The sequence below is a fragment of the Colias eurytheme genome, chromosome 21, assembly GCF_061535395.1.
Source record: "Colias eurytheme isolate Ceu_HAF_F1 chromosome 21, ilColEury1 Martin Lab GWU primary, whole genome shotgun sequence".
In the NCBI taxonomy this organism is placed as follows: domain Eukaryota; kingdom Metazoa; phylum Arthropoda; class Insecta; order Lepidoptera; family Pieridae; genus Colias; species Colias eurytheme.
This window is the reverse complement of record NC_143000.1, coordinates 4696012-4723904: the sequence shown is the minus strand read 5'-3', so window position 1 is coordinate 4723904 and position 27893 is coordinate 4696012. Positions and strand designations below refer to the sequence as shown.

The window sequence follows — 27893 nt, the reverse complement described above, 5'->3', positions numbered from 1 at the left end:
ATGATTTTGTGACATTAATAAAGGCTGATATTCGTTATTTTTTTACTTCAATCGAGAAATTAATTATGTAGGTGAGATTAGAAGGGAAATGAAAGGATAAAGGTTTAATAAGTAGGGTGAGATAATTTCATTAATAAACATCGATGTTTAAATACAATGTTTTTATGGATTTTCGAAGTGTAAACAGAAAATTTTGAGAATTTTGCTAACATTTTTTCCCATCAGCAGCTTAAGTGTAAGATTTCTTAGAAACTGGATATAAATACCCAAAAAAAATATTAATAATTAATTACTAGATAGTAATTTGAAAAGAACATTCCACCAATTATTTTTGTCTTGATGCCGATAAGGATATTGAACTTCAAACATACCTTTATCAGAAAATGTTCGATGGACTAGCTAATATAAGAACGTGCAGTTATCGTATTGTCCAGTAATATCCATTCGTACCTTTACGATCTATTCTTTGCTTCTATAAATCAAAATGGCGTTCTACGGAAAGCTCTACACTTTGGAAAAAAATGAAAACTTCGACGGCTTTATGAAAAGCTTGAGTAAGTATTGGTTCAAATGAAAGCTATTTTTTATTTTGTTATCATTTTCGTTTTGCTGTTGATAAAAATCGTAAAAATGTAGATATCAAACATTTGGTAGAAAATATTATTTGAGTAGTGCCATAAATGATGTGCGAGTAATTGGACTTAATCATTTTTACAGAAATATTCTATAACTTGTAATGTTATCATTTCTATGTATGCTAATAATACTTACTAATACTATGCATATATACATATAGGTACATATATATACTAATAATATATTTTTTTTCTAGACCTCCCTCAAGAGCAAACAGATGCCTATATCAACTCAAAGCCTTCCCAAAAGATTGAAAAGGATGGTGACTATTACGTCATTACGACCAACTCTATAAGGGGAACTAGTGAAATCAAATTCAAGGATGGTGTTGAATTTGACGAAGTGTTTTCACCTGAAATTACTGTGAGTACACATGATTTAAATAATTGCTTAATTCTTAATATGTAATAGTTTTCTATGTGTAATTATAATAGTCTTAATTCCAATCTATGTGTGACTGGATTCAGCTTTGTATTGAAGAATGTATGGGTTTGCAGATACGTCATTAGAGTCAGTACTAAAATAACATTTAATATTAAAATAATCAAACTCAAACTCAAACTCAAACTCAAACTCAAACATTCATTTATTCAATTAGACTACTATTTAGTAGCACTTTCGAATCGTCATTACATAGTATTTTAACATTTACCACCGATTCGGAAAGCAGTATCTATGGAGAAGAATCGGCAAGAAACTCCATAGTTGCTCTTTTAAATAATGTCAATAAATTTACATAATATGTAACTTATATCTACCTAACTACATAATATGCCAAAGAACTGTCCTGTGGTTTTTACGCGACAACCCTCCATGGGTCTTTATCGTCCATATATTCCTGAATACTGTAGTACGCTCTCTGAACTAGTACATTTTTTATGTAAGTTTTAAATTTAGTACTACTAAACTCTTTAATATTATGAGGAATTCTATTGTATAAGCGTATACCTTGACCCATAAATGAATTTTTAACTTTAGCTAATCGGAAAAATGGCATTTCAATTCTATTCTTGTTCCTTGTGCCATAATCGTGTCTATCTCCTACTCTTGTGTGTAAGTCAGAGCTTTTGTGTACATGCAAAATATTATTAAATATATACTGTGATGGTACAGTAAGGATACCAGTATTTTTAAAATGATCTCTTAGTGAGTCCCGAGCACGTAAATTATATATAGAGCGAATGGCTCTTTTCTGTAAGATAAATATAGTTTCTATATCTGCAGCCCTGCCCCACAGTAGAATTCCATAGGACATAATGCTATGAAAGTAGCTGAAATAAACCAATCTGGCCGTATCTTCATCGGTGAGATGCCTTATTTTTCGGACTGCATATGCAGCAGAACTGAGCCTACCTGCAGCGGTGTTGACATGGGCTCCCCACTGTAGTTTCTCGTCCAATGTTAACCCTAGAAATACAGTAGACTCAGTAGGATGCAATACCTCCCCGTTCAAGGTAATATCTCTGTTCAACTTTTTTACATTAGGAAGTAAAAATTCAACACAAGTGGTTTTTTTGGCATTTAATAATAAATTATTGGCAGTAAACCATTCAGATATGTGTAAAAGAGCACTGTTCACTTCGTCAACATTTGGGTCATGCCTATCCACATTAAAAATTAATGAGGTATCATCTGCAAACAGAACTATTTCACACCTATCCTGCAAATAATAGGGAAGATCATTGATATATACCAAGAACAAGAAGGGACCTAAAATTGACCCCTGTGGAACACCAATGTTAATTGACGCACCGCTAGAACGTTCTCCATTAACAACTACAGTCTGTATCCTATCATGCAGGTATGACGCTATGAGGTTCTGGGCTTTTCCTTTAATTCCATAGTGATTAAGTTTACGTAACAAAGTACAATGTTCAACGCAGTCAAATGCCTTGGAGAGGTCACAAAATATCCCTAGAGCATTTTTTGAGTTTTCCCATGCCTTATATATATGTGTTAGAAGTGCAACTCCAGCATCTGTGGTTGAGCGCCCCTTTGTGAAACCAAACTGTTTGGTGTGCAGTAAATTATTATTTGCAAAATGACTACTCAATTGGTTTAATATTAACTTCTCGAATACCTTACTTAATGTTGGTAAAATAGAGATAGGTCTATAATTGTTACAGTCTTCTTGATCGCCCTTCTTAAATAAAGGTATAACTTTACTAAGCTTTAGTAAATTAGGAAATGTACCATAGTCACAACACTTATTAAATATGGAAGCTAAATTTTTCGCAACATTTTCTATTATATTATTAACTAAATTTACGGACATTCCCCAAAGATCACAAGTATTTTTAAGATTAAGCGTCTTAAAGGCAGTAACAATATCATTAGCAGTTACGTGTCGTAATTCAAATAATGTACTGCACTCCGCAACATGGTCCCTCAAAAAGGTCTCTGCGAGTGCTGAAGACGAATTTAAACTATTAGTAATAGTAGCAGGGACACTACTGAAGAATTCTTCAAAAGCAAGCGCAACATCAGCACTTTTGTCAATAACCCTGTCATTATTTACTAGTTTTATGGTATTACTTGATTTGCTTTTACCCATTTCACCATTAATAATTGACCAAACTGTTTTAACTTTATTATCAGAGTCGCGTATTTTTTCTTTGATATACAAACGCTTTGCAGTGAAACAAACTTTTTTAAAAATTTTTGAGTAATTTCTAACATAACTAAGAAAAGATGGGTCTTTATTATATTGCTTCATACCATATAATTCATAAAGAATGTTCCTGCACCTATGTATACTAGCTGTCGCCCATTTACTAAATGGTAAATCCTTGGTAATATTTAAAGATTTAACTTTAAATATTTTTTCAAATTCTTTATGTACTAAATTAAAAAGATTTTTAAACATTTCACAAGGACTATTAGGATAGGATTGATCATTTAGTACGGGCAGGTTTTTATTAATATTATTCCTAAATTTATTAATGCCTTTTTTAGTTATAGGCCTAACATTAATCCTTTTAAATGTAGGTATGCAATCCCATTCAAAAACTACTTTCTGGCCACAGTGATCCGAAGTCAATGTATTGAGAATATTTTTCTCTAAACAGATGCAGTCACAGTATATATTATCAATACAAGTTGCAGAAGTAGGTGTAATTCGTGTGGATTCGTTAAAAAGTTTATATAGATTAAATGACTGAAACAAATTAACAATTCGTGTAGCCGTTTGTGTTTGTAAAAGTAAATCAATATTAAAATCACCACATACTATAACTTTTTTTTTACTCCTGCTTAGACGCTTTAATATTTCTTCCATGACTGTCTCAAACATATTATAGTCACTGGAAGGGGGTCTATAAACGCAAACAATAATATAACGCTCCAGCTCCACACAGGACAGTTCAATGGTCCGTTCTACAGAAAGACTAACAATGTCAGTTCGTTCTTTACATTTTACACTATCATGTACAAAAATAACAGAACCTCCGTGAATAGCCTGTGTCCTAAAGTATATACTTTTTAATTTGTAATTTTCAATATTTACTAACGACTGACATTGTTTAAGCCAATGTTCTGTTACACAAAATATTTTAATATTGTTATCATTCAGAAACAATTCTATTTCTAACAATTTGCTAGCCAAGCCTTGAATATTTTGATGCACAATGGAAAAAGACTGCTTAGCTGTTGTCTTATATACTAGTTTAAATCTAGCTTAGGGCTAGATTGTCTGTCTACACTTAATCTAGGTTGATGTATAAAATTACTACTACATAAAATTATAGTAGATCGATGGTCTGATACCGAACATGTACCAGACTGGTTAATATTATATGCTATTAACATAGCAAGTTCACGCTTATATCTATATGGCAGATACACTGTATTCTTTGTCAAAGTAAAAGATTTAATACATGAGTTAATGTCAAAGTAAATAAATGCATCACGATGATGATTTGTTAGGTTATACAATTTTAAATTCATATTATGAATTAATCTATTTTGTTCTTGTGTCAAACCAGGTAGGTATGGCAAGGTACACAACATAAATTTACATTTAGTCTTACTACTAATATCTAACATTTTTTTTAATCCTACATCAATATCCTTATTATTTATATTTAAACTGTCCCCATATAATATAATTACAATATTATTCTTATTAAAGCTGAAATGATCCAGTGATTTGATTATATATTTAAATGAACTGTTAGGCGTACAAACATTAGTAACTTTAAGCCCTAAGTTGTTGAGCATAGCGCCAAATCCCTGACCAATATTATCTGACAACACAATTATTTCCTGCTTTGAAAGGTATTTAGTATTACTGGTTGGAATTGTGGTAGTGGGTTTAACACTATGTATGTCTGTGTAGTCAGGCTTATGGGGCGACGGTTGCTCATTGTCATTGTTTGAACACTGACATACATATTTATTGGTCAGCGACTCAAAACGATCCATCACACTCAAAAGTAATTCTTACTTATTGAAGTTATTATGTCCAGTATTCCTCTCATTTTAAACTACCTAGAATCTAGATACAATGCATTTTAATTTTTAGTTGAAACAGAGTTTTTGAAATCTAAATAATCTATTTCAAACTAACTTAATTAACTAACTGGACTTTATAGGCATTTCCCTTTATTTTAATAGTTACTAATAACAAAATAATAATTATTTCAGACCAAGAACACAATTACTGTAGATGGTAACAAATTCACACAAGTCCAGTCCCTTGGTGACAAATCTGTTACATACGTCAGAGAATACTCGCCTGAACAACTAGTAGTCGTAAGTATTTATTTAAATAATATATTTACTAAATAAGGCATACTTTGTGAAGCGACTTTTCTCGTGAGTATAAAAAGAGAAACGCTCTCTTTAAGTTTCAACATAAACTTGGAAGCATGATAGCGTTTTTAAAAAGATGATATTTTTATAGGTAGTAAGTTAACTTTACACAATTTATGGATAGTTTAGGATAGTTTGAACAAAAGGTTCGTATAAAATTTTATTGTTTGAGATTTTCTGAACGTACAGTACTGAGACAAATTCAATCATAAAAAGTAATGAGACAAATTCAATCATTTTTTCTCCATTGGAGCATATACATAATATTATTAATTGTCATATGGTTACAACCAAAACCTACTGAACTGATTCTATGGATAGATTTTAATTTCAATATGCGGGATAGGAAAATGCTCGTAAACTATTCGTTTTTGTAAATGTTATAAACTCTAGCATTATCTATTGTGCATTTTGCTATTTTTATGCAGAAACGTCAAATCTTAAACTAATGCTTTAACAGTTTTATATAGGACAATAAATTCAAAAGCACTAAACTATTCTTCATTTGTTTCTTTACAGACTGTCACATCTAACTTCTGGGACGGTACAGCGAAAAGATACTACGTCGCCTAGTAAAAGTAATTAATTTTCTTTATTAAGGTTACTGATAAGATTAAATGTTGTACATCGTATAATCAGGATTAGATCTCAATCAAGAACGAGAGAAATACAAATTATTTATTTAGGATAGAAATTAATACACATTAATTTCTACATACATTTTCGAAATAAAACTATTTTGAATATACTTGAGGTTTTATTTTATCTTCCATCTATGTACATACATAATAAATAAATTAATACATATTAAAGAATTTATAATATGGTAGATTTCCGTGTGTGGTTGCAAAAGTGCCCTGGCTACAAGATAAATATCAAAATTGACGTTACAGTGCTCCTGCATGGAATAAATTGTAGAGCAAACTCGAAATCCAATTAATTATTTGAAGAGAAAGGCTCATCTTTTGATATATTACTTTCTCAATGTATGAAATTTTTGAGCTTTATTGGAAATCAATAAAGAACGTGGCAATTTTCTGACTACAATTATTGCATGATTGATATATTGATATATTATAACGACGACAGCACAACTTTTTTGTCAACCTTAATTTTAAAAATTTATAAAGAATAGTTTGTATGTATGGATGTTTGTATGTATGGACGTTTGTATGTATGGACGTAGCCATTCCGGGGCGGATGCCCGCCCCGGAATGGCGCGAAAAGATGTGGGTTCGAGTCCCGCCTCGTGATCGAATTTTTTCTATTCTTTATAAATTTATATTTATAAAGCATTTTAATGCCATAAAACCAAAATATCAATTTCAACCTTAATTTTAGCATATATGTATAATAATAAAAAAAAATATTTTTAAAAGTTGTAGATCTTTTGATTACATCCAACTGTAATGCTCACCTTTTTTTCAAAGGATTTGTAGTTTTTCCAGAAATCAAGATACCCCTTAAGTTTTTACCTTTCAACTTCACAAACTCAAATCACCCTTAATTCATTTTTCCTTTCTTTTTTGTTGTATCTCTTCCTATTGCAAAAGGTTTCACACGATTATTTTTTGTTACAAAACTTATCGATCGGTTTATTATTGTTAATCAATGTCAAGAAAATTATTAGGTTAATGAAAAAAAAAATTGTTGATCAATGTCATTGACCAATTATTTATGTATAGTGCCACAAACTTATCTGACCCGGTGACAAAAACTGGAACTACGTGCCGCCATTTTGAAATGTCACATTTTCACAGACTTTTCATACGGAATATTTTGTTTTAATAAAAAGAAAGCGACATCAGTGACACTGTCACCGGGTCAGATAAGTTTGTGGCACTATAATTGTATTTATGTCTCTTATCTTTTAAGCTTATTTAAAAGTTATTTATATGACATATAATAACATCTAACATTCATAACATTCAAATTTTGAGTTGACTCCTTATTATTATTTAATTAGGGCTTTAAAAAGACATATATGAAAGTAAGTATAGTGCTAATTCTCTTAAATATAATTATATTAAATGACTAAGGAATAAGGATTAAGATTTGCAGTATGGTGATGCAGTTTGACCAATAGCACAAATTCCAATATATGATAACATATTGTAATGTACATACATTTCCATGTGTGGTGCCTGTTTATTGTTAATGTACTGATAATACGCATGAATGCAAAACATACAATGCTTTGGAAAAAGGATTGGGGCAAAACAATAAGTCAATAAATGTTGAAAAAAAACTGTATTTAAACTCAGCAGTTTAGAAGTGATTTTCTAGTATCAAAACCTTTGTTGTGTTTAACACATAACATAATTATTATTATTTGAAGAAACCTCCCAATGCACTTGACTTTTAGTCGATAAGGGTTATGATCCTCAAAGACGCCTTTATCAGTAAATGATCGATAATAGGGTTGTAGCTAATATAAGAGCGTGTTGATATCTTATTGTTCAGTAATATTCATTCGTACCTTTCAATTCTTTGCTTCTAAAACATCAAAATGGCGTTCTACGGAAAGCTCTACTCTTTTGATAAGAACGAAAACTTCGATAGCTTTGTTGGTAGCTTGCGTAAGTATGATTTCAATTTTTCAACGTAAAAAAGAATATAAACATATTTACGTAGTGATTAAAATTATTTTGAATAACTCTTTGTTATTTTTGTATTGTAAATTAATTTGCTAGAGCTTTATTTATTTACTAATTCAAATAATTTGTTTCCTTTAGAGCTACCTCAAGAGAAAGCAGATGCCTTCATCAACGCCAAACCTTCCCAAAAAATTGAAAAAGACGGAGACTTTTATATTATCACGACCTATAATGCAAACGGAACTACTGAAATGAAATTCAAAAATGGTGTTGAATTTGATGAAACTTTGTCACAGGAAGTGACCGTGAGTACACAAAGAAACATTTAAATTGTATTAATTAAAAAAACTGAAAGTAAGCAATTGCTAATTCGTAATTAGACTACATTTCATATTTTTTTGTGTTAAAAATAATGAAAGAAATATTATTATCCTCTTATTCTAAGAACCTACCTACATACTGTGAACTTTTAATATCAACGTATTTAGAAAAAATATAACTAAAGCTTTAGTTTCATTCGTATATTTTAATTCTTCTGTCAAATAATCTATTTGCGAATTTCGTACAAGGATTAACTGAATTAACGTACTTAATATTTTACATAATGATTGTTCCAGACCAAGAACATAATTACTGTAGATGGTAATAAATTCACCCAAGTCCAAAAGATTGGTGACAATACCATTACGATCGTCAGGGAATACACGCCTGAACAACTTGTAGTTGTAAGTATTTATAAAAAAAATATGTAATAATGTAACTGGGTATAAATATATGTAATAATGTAACTTTTCTGCTGTAAAATGGGTCAATGGATCAATTTTCATTTTATAACAGTTATTACACAAACTTAAAGAAAAATTCTCACCAAGCAGCAGCTAAATAAATTCTTTTTTATGTTTGTATTCTAAACTAGGTCGTGGTTTGCATTGTATGAATTTACTGCACAACATTTTTACAGAAAAACATCATTTAAAAACTAATGCTCTTCTCTTTTTTACAGACAATAACTTCCAGTTTCTGGGATGGAGTCGCTAAGAGGTTTTACGTCGCCAAGTAAAATACATTTATTAAATTAATTGATTAATATTAAGATTTATTGAATTTTGTACATCGTGTTATTTGGATCCAATCTCAAAGAAGGACAAAACAAACTAAATTAATAGGTATTTATTTACTAAACAAATTTGTAAACATGTTTCCAAAATAAAACTTTTTTGATAATAATTGAGTTTTACTATTCATTTTGCAAATTATAATATATTTAATAGGTATATAATATCTCAAAAAGAAATTGTGTAAAAATAGATATAACTTCCAGTTTTGATTATTATGGATACGCCATGTAAAAACATAAAATAAAATGGTGCGACGCGTTTTATGAACGGGCACCTTTCTTAATCATCTAAGCCTATATAATACGATAAAAATATTAACGAAATCATATCATATCATATCGATATCTTAACAACCTATAAATATACAAGAAATTGACGATCCTGTAGGTGTGCCGAGTAATTTTCAATGCATTTTTCCTTAAAGAATGATAAAAAACCTTATCAAAAATATCATAAAACTGCACTAAAGTTTGGTAGATAATACGAATATAACTCACTTTTTCTTATCAAAATTTAATTTATTGTTGTCCATAAAATTTAAAGAGCGAAAGGAAATATTATATTGTATTACTTGATAATGTTCTTACATAATGATGGAATTATTTTTGTTTACTATTAATATTTATTATCGGATAACAATTAGACTGGGGTATAAAATAAATTTTGAAGTAGATAAAAATAAAAAACCAAAAACTTGGTTTTTTGAATTTTTCACCTAAATTTTGAGGTTATGTGAAAAAATTGTAAATACAAAAGTTGTTGATCTTTTTATTACCTACAACTTTGCCATTGAACTTTTTTCCGTAGGACTTGTGGTTTTGTCGGAAATCGAGAGAAACCATTTTTTTCTCTTAAAAGCTCCCCCCTCCCACTTCCCGAACTCGGATTGACCGTAATTTATTTTTCCTTTTATTTTCATCATATTCCCCTCCTTTTCTAATGGGTTTCATCCGACTGCGATTTTTTTTTTGTTTCAAAAATTATCTAAGTAAGTACTCTAGTCTAAATGTGTTTTGATAAAAACAAAAGAGAATAAACAAGAAAACGAAAGATAAGAAAAATGCAATCATAAAAATTGAGTAACTCAGCGTTTGCTATAACATACTCAGTCTGATCACAGACAGAATACACAGTAGCCTTAGCCTAGCGAGCCTAGTAATAAATATTAAGGAATCAATACGTCCATCAAAATCATACATATACGAGAACATATTACTTATATATTATATGTCTAGATATTACAAGTAATTGACTATAACATGCCTATAGGAATCTCTCGGAAGGAAAACTCTCAACGACTCCTCTTTTCATATAAAATTCTTAACTATGACAGAAAAATTAATGAAATTGTGCATTCCTTGTGAACTTCTATTACTTTCCTACACAACTACTTATTTATTGGATGTAAATATTTTCCTTTCAACGTGAACAAAGTACAACATAAGAAATATTTGTCTGTTTTCTAAAAATTATAAGTTTCTCAACCTTATCAAATTTTAATCTTGTTACTTTGGAATTAATATAATATTATGAGTGATTAAATTAATTTTTCCAGTAGTAATTTAATTTGTGACTCATTGTGCAATTAAATTTAGATAAGACGTAGTGTAGTATTCTTTTTTAAGATTTCTGTTCTGGGAAAAAAGGTAGTCGTGTTTTATTTTTTTTATATGTTCGTTTCTGTTAATAGACTAACATGAATCATATAAAATGAAAATAAGTTTAGGTGTTTAGTTGTACATTTTCTAGGTTAGTAAAACCCCTACATAGGTAGGTATACAATATACATAGTAATATATCTTTAATAGGTAATTAATGAAGTACTTTTGAGATTATGAGATTGAGATTTGTATGTTTTTTGTGATAGTCTGATAGATAACGTTCCAAGTCAACAAAGCTTCAGAAGAACTAAGAAATTGTATTTTGCTTCTGTTATATTGATATTATGTAATATCTGTTAGCACAGACTAATAATAATATACCTACTACGTATACAACTGTTAGGTATTGATAAAGTTTATGGGCATCATTTATTAAAAAGATTGTAGTATCATGAAAGGCATGGTATCGATAAATTACATTGACTTCTTAATATAATAATAGCACAGATAATATAATACTATACTAGTAATAATAGTAAGCCAAGTGTTGTTGATATGAATAATATTGCCTAATGAATCTATAATTGAGAGAAGACTTCTTTTTATCTTCTTACTAGCTGCTCCGCGCGGTTTCACCCCCGTGGCTCCACCCCCGTTGGTCGTAGCGTAATTATATATAGCCTATAATAGCCTTTCTCGATAAATGAGTTATCTAACACTGAAATAATTTTTCAAATTGGACCAGTAGTTCCCGAGATTAGCGCGTTCACAAACGGCTGAACCGATTTCGATAATTCTTTTTTTATTATATTCCTGGAAGTACGAGGATGGTTCTTATGTAGAGAAAACGTAAACATGTTCCACGGGCGAAGCCGGGGCGGACCGCTAGTATTAGTATAGATTTAAATGCATGGGGATGCTCACATTATCATATCGCGTCATTTAGTTAGAAATTTGAAGCGTTTAGCAAGCGTGTAGCGTTCGAAGCGACACCATTAGTTCTTTACAAACACTCTCTACACATCCTCACACATTATTGGTGTAAAAGGACTCTTACTTGTGTCCATAACTATAACTCAATCGTCCCAACCTGAGGTAGCCTACTAAGCAAAAACTATATGACACATTGAAAATACGTAGAAATAAGAAAAGGATCAACAGAATTCAAAGTACTTTTCCTAACTTGTCTTGTATAAGTCGTACAGAATATTGAAGGACGTTATTATTCAGGTCATTTCTGAGTTGATCCCATAATATGGTATCCGAAACCTAACCGTTATGGAGATATTGAATTTTAAAAATATTTCATAAAAACCTTTTTTCTTTTGGCTTTTCTCTCATTTTTTTTTCGATTGGAGCTACTAGGGCCCTTCAATATTCTGTACGACTTTACCGGTAACCCTGTATAAATAAGTTCTTATCTATAAGTTTTATTTATGAACAATTTCAAATAATTTTGCATTTTCAGCATTATTTGCAAATATAGCTTCTGTAAGGTGTGGTTCTATAATTGAAATACTGATAATTTTTACGGCCCTTAATTCTTATCTAACTTGTCTTCTTTAAAGAATTACTCCTAATTTAATTTATCTTCAATGATTAAAAAGAATGCGAGTCATCTTTTTCAATATAAGCCGAAGAATTTGCTTAAATTCAATTTATGTTTAGATTTATCAGTGAAATTCATTCTACTATCCTACAAAATGGCTTTCCTGGGCAAAGTGTACACGTTGGACAGAAATGAAAACTTGGAGGAATACATTAAGGCTCTGAGTAAGTATGATAATTCTTTAGATATGTCGTCAATTTACCTTATACTGTTTTGACTTTTTTGGCCCGTTGCGCAGGCTCGTGTCCCAGCAGTGGTTACAGTGGATTATATGTAACACATATTCTTCCGTTATAATCGCCGTCTAAATTTTTATAATATTTTCAGAATTACCAGAAGACAAAGCACAAAGCTTCTTAAACAGGAAGGATTCACAAAAACTGGACAAAGTTGGAGATGAATACGTTCTCACGCTAATCTACTCCAGTGGTCCTGTTGAAATTAAATTCAAGAGCGGTGTCGAGTTCGACGAACAAATCAGACCAACAATTACTGTGAGAGTTATTTAAATATTATAAAGATAATAATTTGCAGCGGCTCACTCGCGTGGTACTCTGAAATGAAGCCTGTTTAAATTTTATACAGGTCCTATCAGCTGCTTTTGTATGAAATAGAACAACAACAGGTACTTATAGATTATATTCTTGATTAGTATATAGGCTTCTTTCACTCGCGTACCACGGGTTCCAGCTAGTTAATTATAATAAAAATAAATATCTTTTTTTAATTAGTTCGGAAATGTACCAAATAGACGCCATGGTTACAATATATTGGCATTGCTTTTCTGTGACAATTTAGATACCTACCTAACACTTGTAAAGATAGCTGTAATCGTTCATCTAATCACTGACCCACACTGACTATAATAAGAAACAAATACAACCAAAACCAAAATTTCAAACAAACAAACAATTATTTCTTTCTTTTAGGCCAGAAGCACATTCACGGTAGAAGGTAACACGGTTACTCACGTTCAAAAATTCGCCGATGGGAACATCATCACCTATGTAAGAGAATTCACACCGGAACAATTTGTTATGGTAAGTTATACAATAATAATATATAGATCGTCAAAGCTACTACGGAATTCAATACCACGGATATTTTTACCGGTTATTCTCCATAGTAACTTTTTCCGAATCGTTGGTAAATGGTAAAACTATGTTATGACGATTCAAAAGTGCTTCTAGTAATAGTCCTGAAGAAGTCTAGAAGAGTTTGAGAATAGCCGGGTCCAGACAGACGCGATAGCTTCGCAAAGCAACTGCTGTGCGAAGCAATTACTCTATAATTGAAATGAGTAAACAGAATACATACTTACCAACATAATATTGAAACTAAAAGTTATGAATGACCTGGTTAAAACCATACATCTGATAGGAAAATTATTTTCTTACATTCAATAGTTCCGCGGGGCTAGTTTGTTACCATTTTGACACACCGCTTATGGACAATGACTACAATAAAAAAATTGAAAATTTTCTTATGCCTCCGTATCTTTTATAAACCCAAGATAAATAATAATTAATTACACGATACTTTTGAATGACTTAGCAAAATTGTAACTGAATAAGTAAATACGGATATGTCATCACGCGTGAATCATCTATTATCTACTATTAATACTATAAGTTTTATTAATAATAGATTCTGATTATGATTAATATTTTTATAGTTTTTTTTTATTCTTTACAGACTATCACAACAAACTTCTGGTCCGGTAGCTGTAAACAGATCTACGTCGCCCAATAAATACTTAGTTTTTTACAACAAACAAATTTATTTGTTGCTTTTAATAAAATATTTTTTTAAAAGCTTTTGTGTTTTTATGTCATATATATTCTCTAATTCTTCCCTTAAAACCATTAACTCATTTTGATACACTTAAAAATATGTATCTATGTGGGTTTTGGTATTGTTAGAATTCATATGAAATATTTTTCAAAAACAAATGATTTTGCAACGCATCAAACCTAATTATATAATGAAATTAGGTTCGATTTTAATTGATACAAAATACCATCCCAATTAAAATCTGTTAAAACAATAATTATTAGTGGAGCATTTGTATTAGTTCGCTTCAAATAATATATTTTCATTTAATTTCAATTTGCTTTTCAAAAACAGATTTCTGGACATTGTTTCTGGACTGCAATTTTATCTTCCTTACTAGCTATTTCGACACTTAAAACTGAGAAATCCTTCAATAATAAATAAAATATACCGGAAATTTACTAAAACAAGAGTAAAGCCTAAAAACATAATACTCTTATTTGGAAAGTGAAATTTTGATAGTTATCGCTAAAATATATTAACAGCCTTTAGGGTGCTATAATGTGCGAGACAAATGTGTCGTGCGAGGATGTCTAGCTGTGGGAAATGTGCGGTTCGAGAATGAGTTGAAATGTTAATTACTAAAAATAATTATAGACCTAATAAACATACCGCATTCCTCTCACATTGTCCTCGCACACATTCCTCGCGCGAACACATTCCTCGCTACACATCATCGCACACTATTGGTGGAATACCCACCTACCCTTAGAATCGTATCATTGCAGAGATTACCTATGATTTTGGATCTGTTTGTCATTATACTTCGATTACGGAAGTTATCTTGAGTCTAAAAGCGATAAAACAACAGATTACGATAATGCTTTTAAATATATACACAGTTAGTTACTGAATGTGCATGTATAATAGTTTAAGAGAGTGGAGTTAGACCTTTTAATTTCTAGTAAAATCTACTGATTAAACAGCAATGGCGTTCGTTGGCAAATCCTATGTTTTGGACAGAACGGAAAACTTTGATGAGTTCGTCAAAAGTCTAAGTAAGTATTTATTACATTATAAATTAACTTTTTTTCTTAGGACACCATTAATACATTAAAAATTAATTTGTCTGTAAACAAAGTATTATAGGGATTATTAAATAGACATTTGTATTTGAAAGCTTTTATAAATATTTCTATGGTGTTCCTGATTGAATTTCAGCCATGGTGGTCAATCTAGATTGATCTGCACTAAGATTATGAGAAAAAACTTAAACAAGTTTGTTAGTTGATAGTAGTGGGTTTACTTGAATACTGTTAACTCAATATTTCCTGGAACATTGCTCTTTTATTCCACCCGCACAGACTAATATATATTATTATATAAGTCTCTCAGAATCAGTGCTTTACTATTATTCTAAAAGATACAGTAAAGCACTCATTGCATATATTTAGAAGTTAGTTTATTTATCTTACCACGTACTATCAGTATAGTTCAATATAGTGACATTCTAAACCTATTTAAAAAGAGTCAATGCTGAACTGGATATGTTAATCATCTTTTGTATTTTTATATTTACCTACCTACTTATGTTTTTCAGAAATCCCAGATGACTTAGCCGACTTGATTATTAAGGCCAAGGCGAAACAAACATTAGAAAAAAACGGTGACGAGTACGTTCTTACTTCAGTTTATAATGAAAGGACTATGGTCTCTAAATTTAATAAACCGGCCAAGTGCGAGTCGGGCTCGCGCACAAAGGGTTCCGTAGCAGCAAATATAATAAATTACAGTTAAATCAACCTATCTCAAAAACTATAAGAGATACTTTGATCAAACCAAAAATCGTTGAAAGAGTTAATTAGCATGCATCACCTCTATTTTTTTTAGAATTTTATACCCCGTAGTTATAAAAATAGAGGGGGGGGGACATACTTTTTACGACTTTGAGAGCTGATATCTCAAAAACCGTTCACTTTAAGAAAAATGTTTTTTAGAAAACTTTATATCATTTTAAAAGACCTTTCCATTGATACCCCACACGGGTATGTACATCGAAAAAAAAAATTTCATCCCTCAGTTACATGTATGGGGGGCCCCACCCCCAATTCTTTTTTTTACTATTTAGTGTCATATTTTTGTAGCGGTTCATACAACACATATTCCCATCAAATTTCATCACTGTAGTACTTATAGTTTCCGAGTAAATCGGCTGTGACAGACGGACAGACGGACAGACGGACAGACGGACATGACGAAACTATAAGGGTTCCGTTTTTGCCATTTTGGCTACGGAACCCTAAAAATGGCGTCGAATTTGACGAAACAGTTGGGCCAAAGGGAAAGGTGCGTGAAATAGATATATAATTAGTAATTAAATTACATTACATCGATTATTTAAATATGTGAAGAACAGATCAACTAAAAAAATCGGCTGTTAAATTTATCTAAAATAGTAATACTTAACAATCAATAAGATAAGACATTTAATGAATTTATAAAATCAAATACATAGTAACTGTGAGTCAGCTTAAGATATAATATTATGTAGTTACAGTGTTTTATAGGCTTTTCATGCTGCACAATTTCGTACTATGTAGGTACGGCATAACTTTCGGAATGTAAGTTGTTGTATTAAGCAAAAGGCCCTGCGCAGACGGCACACTTTTTGTGCGATCGAGTCTGCGGCGCACAAAAAGTCTGCATGGCGCGCAAAAAGTCGGTCGCGGATTTTTCACAGACTCAACGCACACGACACACATCTTCGATCATTTTGTCGGCAGAGCTGTAGGGACGTAGACGCTATGGAAATCGTGTAAAGTGTGCGCCGTCTGCGTTAGCGCGCGTTGAAGCAAACGTTCAATTCTTTTCACACACTTTTGTGCGGAGCGGCGCGGTGCGGTCTGCCCGAATTACACGGATTTTTTGTGCGCCGGACTTTTTGCGCGTCGTGTGCGTTACTGCATATAATTTCATAGGTTCTATTTTCACAGACTAAAAAGTGCGTCACGGATAGTCTGTCGTCTGCGCAGGGCCAAAGTGTAATTAATTCAAGATTAATGCAAATATGCAACGCAGAGCGCGGCGCTTGTTCAATTAAACGCAAGTCAAAATCTACTCGATCTATCGTAGCTTGCGCTTTCCTTTTACTATGACACACTATGAACAGCAAAGGTCAACAAGGGGTCAAGTAGAGCGCCCAGCAGAGTGTACTCTCTCTGGAAAGGCTTGCTGTCGACTGATAGTGATTTGAATCGGGTCGCGCGCAGTGTTTTATGGTACTTAAAAAAAATGTAGAAAAATAATAGAGATGCCTTAGTTGATTTTTTAAATTTTATCTCATAAATAAGACATTCTTTTATTGAAATAATATGTATATCAATTAAATCAAATATCTTCGTGAAAAATGAAAATAATCATTCATTCATTTTATCGACTATATTTTCTAAAAAAATTCACATTGTTCGGATTTTAATTTCGTAAGTTAGGAGTACAAAATAAAAAAAAATCTTTTAACTAACGACTTTAATAAGGATTTTTGCAATTAGTTAAAAAAAATGTTTGTTAGATCTGTCAGCAATTTCAGATATTTCTAGCTTCGAAATTGACACTTATGTGCTAAAAGTGAAATCAAGTAATCATCGGCTATATCTGCTATATCGGTATTCACAAATACTGTATTAATTGAAAAAAAAAACTCTTAACTAACAACATAGACATTTCCTTAAATTATTAGTACCTAATTCATATTATGTTTGTAAGATAAGTGGTTGATAGACAATCTGGTTTGAAAAATCACATATTTGAGCCAAACAGAGCACGGACCGCGTATAACTTTAGCTTTTAACACACTTTTGTACTGATTTTTTTCAGGCTAAAACAACGTTTACTGTAGAAGGAGATAAGGTCACACAGGTGCAAAAGTTTCCAGATGGTAACACCATAACATTAGTGAGAGAATATTATCCTGATAAAATTGAAGCGGTAAGTTTTCAAAGTGTTTATCAAACTTCGATGACATTTCATTGTGGGCACTAGAAAATAATTGTTTTGGTTACAAACACTATTCACCGTTAATAATCTCCATAAAATGATTTATAGGCATTTCAATTATTAACTTTATTAATAATTATTGCTATGGATATACATAGTGGTATAGTTAGGACAAAAATCAAAATATAATATGTTTGCTAGAAAAACTGTATATAATATAATATATATTTTCTATCATCTGCATTTCTAAAAGCCCTCGTTTTCAAACTACTGTGTGAATACACAAACCTACTGTTTTGACTTTACGTTAAAATAACATTTATATTTTCATCACATTAAGTTTTTTTTTTAATAAAAAAATATAAATACAATATGAGTTAAATCTATACCATATAATATTATAAAGCTGAAGAGTTTGTTTGTTTGAACGCGCTAATCTCAGGAACTACTTACTGGTCCGATTTGAAAAATTATTTAGGTTTTAGATAGCCCATTTATCAAGGAAGCCTATAGGCTAAAACCAACAGGAGGGGAGCATTGCGGCTAAAACCGCGGAACACAGCTAATTGGTAAATATATAATATATTAATCCATGGATATTAATTAACCATTATTATATTACAGACAATCACCACCAACTTCTGGCCCGGCACCGCCAAGAGATTTTACGTTGCCGAATAAATTAATTTAACAACATACTCAAATTATAAACTTTGTGTTAGATTCTATTATTGATTAAAATTTTATATAAAATGGCTTATTTGTTTTGTTTTATTTTGATGCACCTACCTGCCTATTAGGAGAGTTTCTATTCATTTTGAAGTTTCACATCTTTGTATCTTTCAAAATAAAATTTTCTTTTCAAGATAACAAAATTGCATAGATTTTACTTTTTGCCTTAAAATTTATATCACAATTTTGATATCGAAAAAAAATCGGTAAAAAGCGCCGACCGCTCGAATTTGTCCGACAGACAGCCTTATTGACGCGACGCGACAGCTCAGGGGTTAAATTAAATATCAGACAATATTTTTTTACTCCAAAACGTTTTTACCAATTTTCTTAGACTTCTTAAAATTATTTGAATATAGTATATTCTAGCGCGACCTTATTTTCAAGTAATTTTGATACATCTCCGTAGTCAAAAACCACGACTGAGTAAATTTTGTAATGCAACCTCAAAGCAAAGTATACTCTTCACACCGTAGAAATAAAATTTAACGATTATTTTAAACATTCCATTATTTTTAAAAAGGTAGATTATTCCTAGATATCTGAAAATCCAATACATTCTGTTATATTGCATCGATCGTTACCACACGTCCCTCGCACACATCTCTCGCTTGTTTTGTATGCGCAAAAACCTAGCACCTCTGATGAAACGATACTATTGGTTCTTAAAAAGACATTCTTTGCTACACATCCTCGCACATCTCTGGTGGAAACGCAGCCTTACATGACAAAAATGATATATGTATATGTAACATACTAAAATTAATGTGATTAAAATAGCATGATTGATCACTTTTCCCGGGCATTATGAATACTGTCCAGCCTAATATTGGCAAAGTAATAAAATAGGTCAACCGAAGTATTTTATAGAATAGTCGTTGGTTTGGATAAGTTTGTTGGCGCGGTTTCGGTTAGGTTCCTGTCTTTTTTAACTAGGCATAAAACGTCGGCTTAGCCGCGGTCTAATTTATCCAATTGCCCGACTACTAGTCGGGAATTATTTATACTGCACGGTCCAAGTGATAACAGATAAATTAAAGCTATCTCAAACACTTACTTATTACATGGACTATGGCCTGTCGGAAATTATTCATTATGGCTGGTCAAAGGTTAAATTAATCACTTTGCCCTTCGGTCTTGGAGTTTATTAATATTAGCCGGTCCATATTAATAATGCCCAGTTAATCACGTTACCCGTAACACTGTCCCCGAACGTTCGCGAAACGAATACAACAGCAATAAATACTACATTCACTTAGATGATTAATTAAACAATAAAATATGATTGACATGCTAAGTGTATTTTAATATGATTCTTTATCTATTTTACCAAGAGATTAGTCATTTTATTATATTACTTATAATGATTTGTCACGATATTGATAAAGAAAAAAATCTTAAACAATTTTTATATGCATATTTTTCTACAGAACCTACAATATTGAGAACCTCTTTTTCTTTTGTTAAAAAAGTTTGTTCTGTTCTTTGGTTTCTAATAATAAATTGGAATAATATTGACCAGCAGAAATACTAAAACCGACCGAAGTGAGAACCTCCTCCTTTTTTTAAGTCGGTTAAAAATACTAGGATAATAATAGCAGGATGCTAAAATATTAATTGTAGTTATGTGTTAATAATTTCATTACTTATTTGACGTGTTCATGCCAGGAAAGTCTCTATACGGACACCGAGATATTTTTGACAGACAATCTAAAAAGGATTTTAATTTTTTCAATGTATATGGATGGTAAACCTATAATTATAGTAATCAAAAACATTTAGACAAATAGATATCAATATCGACCAAATGGCCTACGGTACTTAAGAACAGCTTTCAAAGCTTATGTTTTTTAGCTTATATTTTGAGATATACATAATTATTGTCGGACACCACACTAAAACTTATTACATATTTATTATTTTTTATTATTTACTTCAGGCTTAAGAAATTATATATTAATTAAACTTTAAAACCACTATTAGAGCTTGAAAGTTCTGACAGCTTTACACTACTTTTTGGGAAGTCCTGAAGTTTTGGTATGGTTAGGGAGCCAGGTGCAAATTTGGTTAACTATTTCCTCTCAAGAGATAATTCGTCAGACGCATGAGAGTATAGTATTATAAAGCCTCGTGAACGTCAGCTGGCGCTCGGTTGGGGGGGTGAGCGGTTTTAGCCTCCCACGCACATAGGAAAAAAAATACATTCATTCATTCATTTTCTCTCAGCTAAAAATTTGTCAAATTGTAGCTAACCCAATATCTCAACGAAAAAAAATAGTCAGCTGGTTACAACATGGTGTATTATACGTCAGCTGGTGTCTCGAACATGAAAGTTAAATTTAAAGAAAAATTTATTTTCCGTTATTTCCTCTCAAACAAAAATTTACCTGATGATAGCTTATATGTAACTGTGGATAAATATATGTCAGCTGGCTGTATCTTGGTGGAAAAACCGTCAGCTGATACGGGAGGCTACAACCGCTCTTCCCCCCAACCGAGCTCCAGCTGACGTTCACGAGGCTTCATAATACTATACTTTGATGCATTTTACTAATTACCGCTTGAGAGGAACTTGGTCATAAAATCTGCTGCTGGCTCCCGGACCATAGGCATCTCTAAAATAAAAAAAATAATAAGTAATATCATAAAAAGAAATATCATTTATTTGTCAAATAAATGATATATACAAAAAAAATCAACATTAACTTAAGGAAAAGATAATTAAGAATGATCTTTTCCTTAAGTTCGTAATCTTCTTATTCGGACGTGATAATACATGAGATTACGATAGTAGCATTTATTATATTAACGCTCGAATGTTATTAAATGTGCATTCGAAGAAATTAGAGGCTAAGGTGAAATTAGTTCCAATTTTTCTCTAGACTTTCTTGTAAAATATACAGAGATGGCGTACTTTGGCAAAACCTATGTTGAGGAAAAATCGGAAAATTATGAAGCGTTCGTAAGAAGTCTAAGTGAGTATTAATTTAATGCATATTTCAAGTTGAACGAAATTATTGAGAATTTTCAAGAGAGTTTTCAATTGTATGAATTGCATTTCGAAAATATAGGGGATGAATGCTGAAATAAGTGATTGTTGGTTTTTAATATTAAGTATTTTAAAATTTGTTTTATTTTCACTTACAAACGAAGGAATGGTTCAGAGTAGGTAATGGTAAAATCGTTTTGTTATTTTAACTTTTCAAATAAATTTAGTATTTAATCAAATCTCGGTTTATTAAATACTAAATTGCTGGAATAGATTTCACTGACCAAAAAAATTGATTTACATTCACTAATTTGTAGTTTCATTTTTTTTATTTTATAAGTCGTTCTTTTAATACTAATATGTATTTACACGCTCTGTGTTTCAGAAATACCAGATGAGGTAGTCGATATGGTTGTTAAAACCAAAACCAAACAAAAAATAGAAAAAAATGGAGATGAATACGTCCTTACATTACAATTTAATGACAGGAATATAGTTTTGAATTTTAAGAGCGGCGTCGAGTTTGAGGAGTCGGTTGGTCCTAAGGGAATTGTGAGTATTATCAGTATTATCTATCAATCATTCATCAATAGTACATATGGAATATTTTTTGCAAAAAAAAAAAACAGCAAAAAACATTTTTTTTTTATTATTTATTTGGGGGCTTTTAAACATTTTGTTAAAAATATTTGTTTAATTCACATTTTTCATATTATTATAGTCCACAAAATCACCAAACAATTGGCATACAAATTTTATATTTTAGATACAATTTTAATATAGATTCAATTAAAAATCACAAACACATATTAACGGTAATATTACACTATTATTAGTACATTTACGGATGCTGAAGCGAAAAAGCTTTATAATATTTATAATACTGATTAGCGTTATTTTTTTTTCAGTCTAAGACAACTTTTACCGTAGATGGGAATAAATTCACTCAAGTGCAAAAGTTCCAAGATGGTATTGTTGTTACATCGATTAGAGAATATTATCCCGACAAACTTGATGTGGTAAGTTTACACAATCTTTAAAAACTTCATCAGAATTCAGAGATATTTCTTGAAATCAAATAGAAAAAGATTTGGTTTATAGTTTGACTTTGGTCAGTTCCTTTCTCAGCTGTTTCTATTATTAATTCACATAATTAATAAAGAAATAAATATTGATAGTTATTACAAAAACTGTATATATATTAAATTTTTACAGACGATGACCACCACCTCTTGGCCCGGCACCGTCAAGCGGTATTTCGTCGCCGAGTAAATAAATTAACAAGAAGAGTTTCTTTGATACTACTATTAATTAAAATTCTATAACGTAATTTTAATGACTTTTATTTTCTTGTATCTTTTGACCAATGAATGAATATGCTGCCTTGATTAACACCAAAATAGAAAGGCATGAATTAAGCGGGTACTAACCGCACATTGATTATAACTTTTTCGCTTCCTTTCATATGATGACTATTTTTGTGATCATCTTCTATATTACTTTTGTTTGACTTCACATTTTAATATGCAAAATAAATGATCAGTAAGATTAGATATTGCGTAGGCACCTCTAATGAACGCATAGCAATTAATTGATTGACATAGCTCAAGAATGAGACACGCATCCCCTTTTTTCAAAAGTTAGATATAAGTATATGTATTTCGTTCAATCAATCCATACTAATATTATAAATGCGAAAGTAACTCTGTCTGTCTGTCTGTTACTCAATCACGCCTAAACTGCTGAACCAATTTGCATGAAATTTGGTATGGAGATATTTTGATACCCGAGAAAGGACATAGGCTACCTTTTATTGCGAAATATGTACCACGGGCGAAGCCGGGGCGGACCTCTAGTATCAAATAGGTATGTATAGTCCAGATTAGCACGCGCACGTAACCATTTTCTATGTATTGAAATATATATATATAGGTACAGTACAGTAATATATATAGGTACAGTAACTGATAAAACTTGATCCTTTAGCTTGGACTTGAAAAAAAACTACCCTAAACAAAAAAATAATAATTACATATTATTGGTTAATAAGGTCACTAATACTACTATAATGTAAATAATATGTAGATGAAATGTGGAAACGTAACGTGTTTTTGGAAATGCTCTTGATAGCTGAACCTATACTTATTTTGAACCATTCGATTCGTAAGAACGATATGCAATTTTTATAAATCTTCGTCAGAATTTAGGAGTCCACAAAATAATTCTAGATAGCTTCAATCTGTTCTAGATACTTATGATACGTAAAACGTTATCTGATGATGAAGTTGTATCTATGTCATATAAATATGTGTGAAAATATGTATCAGGCTCTACGTTGGGCTCTACATACGTTGAAATGAAACACTAACATTTTAGTTATAGTCTATGAGCTATTATAGCACTGAGGAATTTCGTACGGATCCAACATCCACATTTAACATTAATTGTTAGGTACCTAGTTTATTATCCAAGTACGCTATGATGGTAGAAAGGTGAATGTAGGTGTTATCTCGCCACAAACATATTGTAGGCGAAAAATTTGTACATTTAACAAGCATTTTTAAATTGTTTAAAGGACACTAATGATGAAACATGAAATTTTGCGTTTAAAGTTGTGAATGATTAAAATGTAACATATCTACTGTTGGTGTTTTTATGAAGGTTGGAACATGGAGTTGTTGGATAAGTTAACAAAAATAAAAAAAATAATTATAAGTTAAGTTAATTATATTTATATTATATTAAGTTAGGCACCTGTTTAAAACAAAAACTTAATCACTCCGCTTTGACTTCATAGGTGATTTCGGAATCATGCACTACCTCCATAAAAAACCGTTAAAAACCGACTCCTTATCAAGTATTGACAAATAAGATAACTAATTCCTCAGAAAATTAATTTTAAGTGCGACCTCATTTTTTCAGAACACTTTTTAGGCGCCTGTATTTTTTCCAATTTTTTCCTCATTTTAGGAAAATTTCCTTTTTATAACTGAAGGAAATGTTTATGTTATGACCGTGTACTTTGATCAATTTTCTAATCAACGCAGTTATGACTAATTGATAATAATCTATGATAACGATTCTGGAAATCTTACAGAAATGTTACAGACAGTAAAAATAAAAATATTTTGCTGGGGAAGTTAAATTTAAGATTTATCCAGCCCTCTTAAATGACAGCTTATACATCTTCTTTATCTTCTTCTCTTATATATAAAAATGAATCGCAAAATGTGTTGGTAAGCGCATAACTCGAGAATGGCTGAACCGATTTCGATAATTCTTTTTTTATTATATTCCTTGAAGTACGATGATGGTTCTTATGTAGAGAAAACGTAATTATGTACCACAGGCGAAGCCGGGGCGGACCGCTAGTCTTTATATATAAAAATGAATCGCAAAATGTGTTGGTAAGCGCATAACTCGAGAACGGCTGAACCGATTTCGATAATTCTTTTTTTATTATATTCCTTGAAGTACGAGGATGGTTCTTATGTAGAGAAAACGTAAGCATGTACCACGGGCGAAGCCGGGGCGGACCGCTAGTATAAAATATATTTTATAAAAATATACCTATCATAACACGATATTTTTCTTGGGCCGTGGAAGATCTAGATAAGTAGATAGATAGCATCACTGAATAATAATACTTTTTATGTAAGAGTTTATGTACGTAGTCCATAAGAAGTCAAAATAAAAAACCGGCTGGAATAAACAAAAAATTATAACCTCTTCAGCCTAAAAATGTTACTTTAACATATTCAGGGTGTCCTATGCTGTTCTGAAATAATTTCAATGTCATATGAATTATTTATTTATTTATTTATTTATTTGGTAATCCAACAGCTTTACATTTAACAAGACCACTATTTTGCTGATTAACTGAACAAATAGCCAATAAGGATTACAACATAATATCATTTTCAAGAATAGACTATAAACTAGTAACAATAATATTAATTATAAAAAACATAACATACTGAGTGTGTGTGTGTGTGAGAGTATGTGTGTGTGAGTGTGTGTGTGAGTGTGTGTGTATGTGTACGTGTGCGTGCGTGTAGGTGTGTGCGTGTGTGCTAGTGCTTGTTTAAAAAACCATTTATTTTAGATATTTCATTAGCAAAGCGTTGTTTAGAGAGTAGGAAAATGTCAGCACTTGTGTACTCTGCGTTGTATACACGCATAATGCGATTTAACACACCGTTTCGTGCATAATTAGTATTAACTTTAGGGATGTAAAATAAGTTAGTCTGGCGCGTACGAAAACCGGGTACATTCAATTGCATCGATTCAAGCAATTCTGAGCAGTCAATGTGGTTATTCCATAATGCGTGAAGCAACATTAGATCACTTCGTTTACGTCGTATTTCTAGCGGTTCTATTTCGTAGCGGACACAAGCTTCGTCATAGCTGTCAAAATAAGTAAAGTTTTTAAAGCTTAAGAACCTGAGAAACCTTTTTTGTATTGATTCTATTCTATCTATGTATACGGCGTAGCTGGGAGACCAAATACTCGACGCGTAGTCGAGTATGCTTCGAATATAGGCCGAATATAGAGATTTTATACAATTTATGCTGTTAAAATCTTTACATGATCGCTTTATGAAACCAAGTTGTTTATAGGCTTTATTTACAATGATGTCAATATGTTCCGACATAATCAATTTTTAATCTAGCGATACGCCTAGATCACGTACACAGTTCACTTCTTTTATCAAAACATCGTTTATTTTATATTCAAAGTTTATTGGATATTTTTTCCTACTAAAAGTGATTTTTTGGCACTTATTAACATTTACACTTATACGATTCTTAATATAATATGCTGCCAGTCTATCTAAGTCACTTTGAATTAGGCGGCAGTGTTCGACGGATTCAATTCCGTAGTAAATTTTTTTGTCATCAGCGTACATTAAGTAGCGCACGTGTTGTATGCAGGTAAATATGTCAAATAAGTAGGCATTGTACAGCAATGGCCCGAGAATAGATCCTTGGGGTACCCCAGATACTATGCCCACAAAGTCACTCCTAGCAGAACCCAAAACTACCGCCTGTGTTCTGTTTATTATGTAAGAACAAATCCATCTGTGTAGGTCACATCTTAAACCAAGTGCGTAAAGTTTATTTTGAAGAATAATGTGATCGACACGATCGAAAGCTTTTTCAAAGTCCGTGTAGATTACGTCTACTTGCCGTCCATTGTTCATTTCATCAAAAGTATAATTAATTAAAACGGATAAGTTAGTGACAGTGGAACGTTTTTTCATAAAGCCATCATGCTGCTGAGGTGGTATAAATTTATAGACAAGTGGTGAGATGCGTTTATGAATAACGATCTCGAAAATTTTACCTAACGAATTCAGGATAGATATAGGCCTGTAGTTTACAATCTGGTTTTAAACTCTCCATACCGGTTGACAGACAAATTAAAAATAATAGACAAATGAAAGCATAAAGAATCAGCACATTTTTTTAAGAACACTGGGGGTATTCCATCACTACCAGCGCCTTTATTTGTTTATTTTATTATCTACAAAATTGGCTATCGCACTGAATATTACGAAGTTTTTTTAAAGTATGAACGCGTTAATTTTTTTAAGAAGGAACGATAGGTATATATATATATATATATATGGGTGATTATACAAAAATGGGATAACTTTTGAGGATATTTTGTTTACTATATTTATTATATCAGATTGTTACAAATTAGGGTGTATATGATAGCTGATCTAAGGAATATATTGTTCCAAATCGGGCCAGCCACTTTTTTAAGTAGATTGTGAGATATTTTAAATTTTCTGGAATTGGCCTCCAGGGGACTGACGAGGCTAACATGGTACTGATAAAAAGCACAATTTTGTTATATTCTTAAAGAAATTGAATGAAAATTACTACAAATCTCTGTTTTAATAATGGCACATGTCTTTTAAGTATTAAAATCACTTAGTTACGTTTAAAAATGATAATTAATAATATGTGATACTGGGAAAAAACAATGTCTCAAGTTTCAAAACAGCCTTCTGACATTTAACG

The 27893-nt window shown here is 31.3% G+C and overlaps 5 protein-coding genes across 5 annotated transcripts; all 5 read left to right on the top strand.

Moving 5' to 3' along the window:
- Window positions 1-83: 83 nt before the first annotated feature.
- On the top strand, window positions 84-6196 carry LOC149899078 (fatty acid-binding protein 2-like). The gene is made up of 4 exons (XM_090114163.1): window positions 84-554; window positions 833-999; window positions 5281-5388; window positions 5968-6196. The coding sequence occupies exons 1-4, from the start codon at window positions 485-487 to the stop codon at window positions 6019-6021; spliced, it is 399 nt and encodes a 132-aa protein (XP_089970289.1). The 5' UTR covers window positions 84-484; the 3' UTR covers window positions 6022-6196.
- A 1711-nt stretch (window positions 6197-7907) lies between these two features.
- On the top strand, window positions 7908-9243 carry LOC149899077 (fatty acid-binding protein 2-like). The gene is made up of 4 exons (XM_090114161.1): window positions 7908-8027; window positions 8184-8350; window positions 8663-8770; window positions 9049-9243. The coding sequence occupies exons 1-4, from the start codon at window positions 7958-7960 to the stop codon at window positions 9103-9105; spliced, it is 402 nt and encodes a 133-aa protein (XP_089970287.1). The 5' UTR covers window positions 7908-7957; the 3' UTR covers window positions 9106-9243.
- Window positions 9244-12437: 3194 nt separating this feature from the next.
- LOC149899076 (fatty acid-binding protein 2-like) lies at window positions 12438-14125 on the top strand. The gene is made up of 4 exons (XM_090114162.1): window positions 12438-12537; window positions 12701-12867; window positions 13303-13413; window positions 14069-14125. The coding sequence occupies exons 1-4, from the start codon at window positions 12468-12470 to the stop codon at window positions 14123-14125; spliced, it is 405 nt and encodes a 134-aa protein (XP_089970288.1). The 5' UTR covers window positions 12438-12467.
- An 893-nt stretch (window positions 14126-15018) lies between these two features.
- Window positions 15019-18893, top strand: LOC149899075 (fatty acid-binding protein 2-like). The gene is made up of 5 exons (XM_090114613.1): window positions 15019-15204; window positions 15747-15913; window positions 16343-16492; window positions 18020-18130; window positions 18764-18893. The coding sequence occupies exons 1-5, from the start codon at window positions 15135-15137 to the stop codon at window positions 18818-18820; spliced, it is 555 nt and encodes a 184-aa protein (XP_089970739.1). The 5' UTR covers window positions 15019-15134; the 3' UTR covers window positions 18821-18893.
- A 2883-nt stretch (window positions 18894-21776) lies between these two features.
- On the top strand, window positions 21777-23132 carry LOC149899074 (fatty acid-binding protein 2-like). The gene is made up of 4 exons (XM_090114288.1): window positions 21777-21846; window positions 22246-22412; window positions 22769-22879; window positions 23076-23132. Exons 1-4 carry the CDS (start codon window positions 21777-21779, stop codon window positions 23130-23132), a joined length of 405 nt encoding a protein of 134 aa, XP_089970414.1.
- Window positions 23133-27893: the final 4761 nt, after the last annotated feature.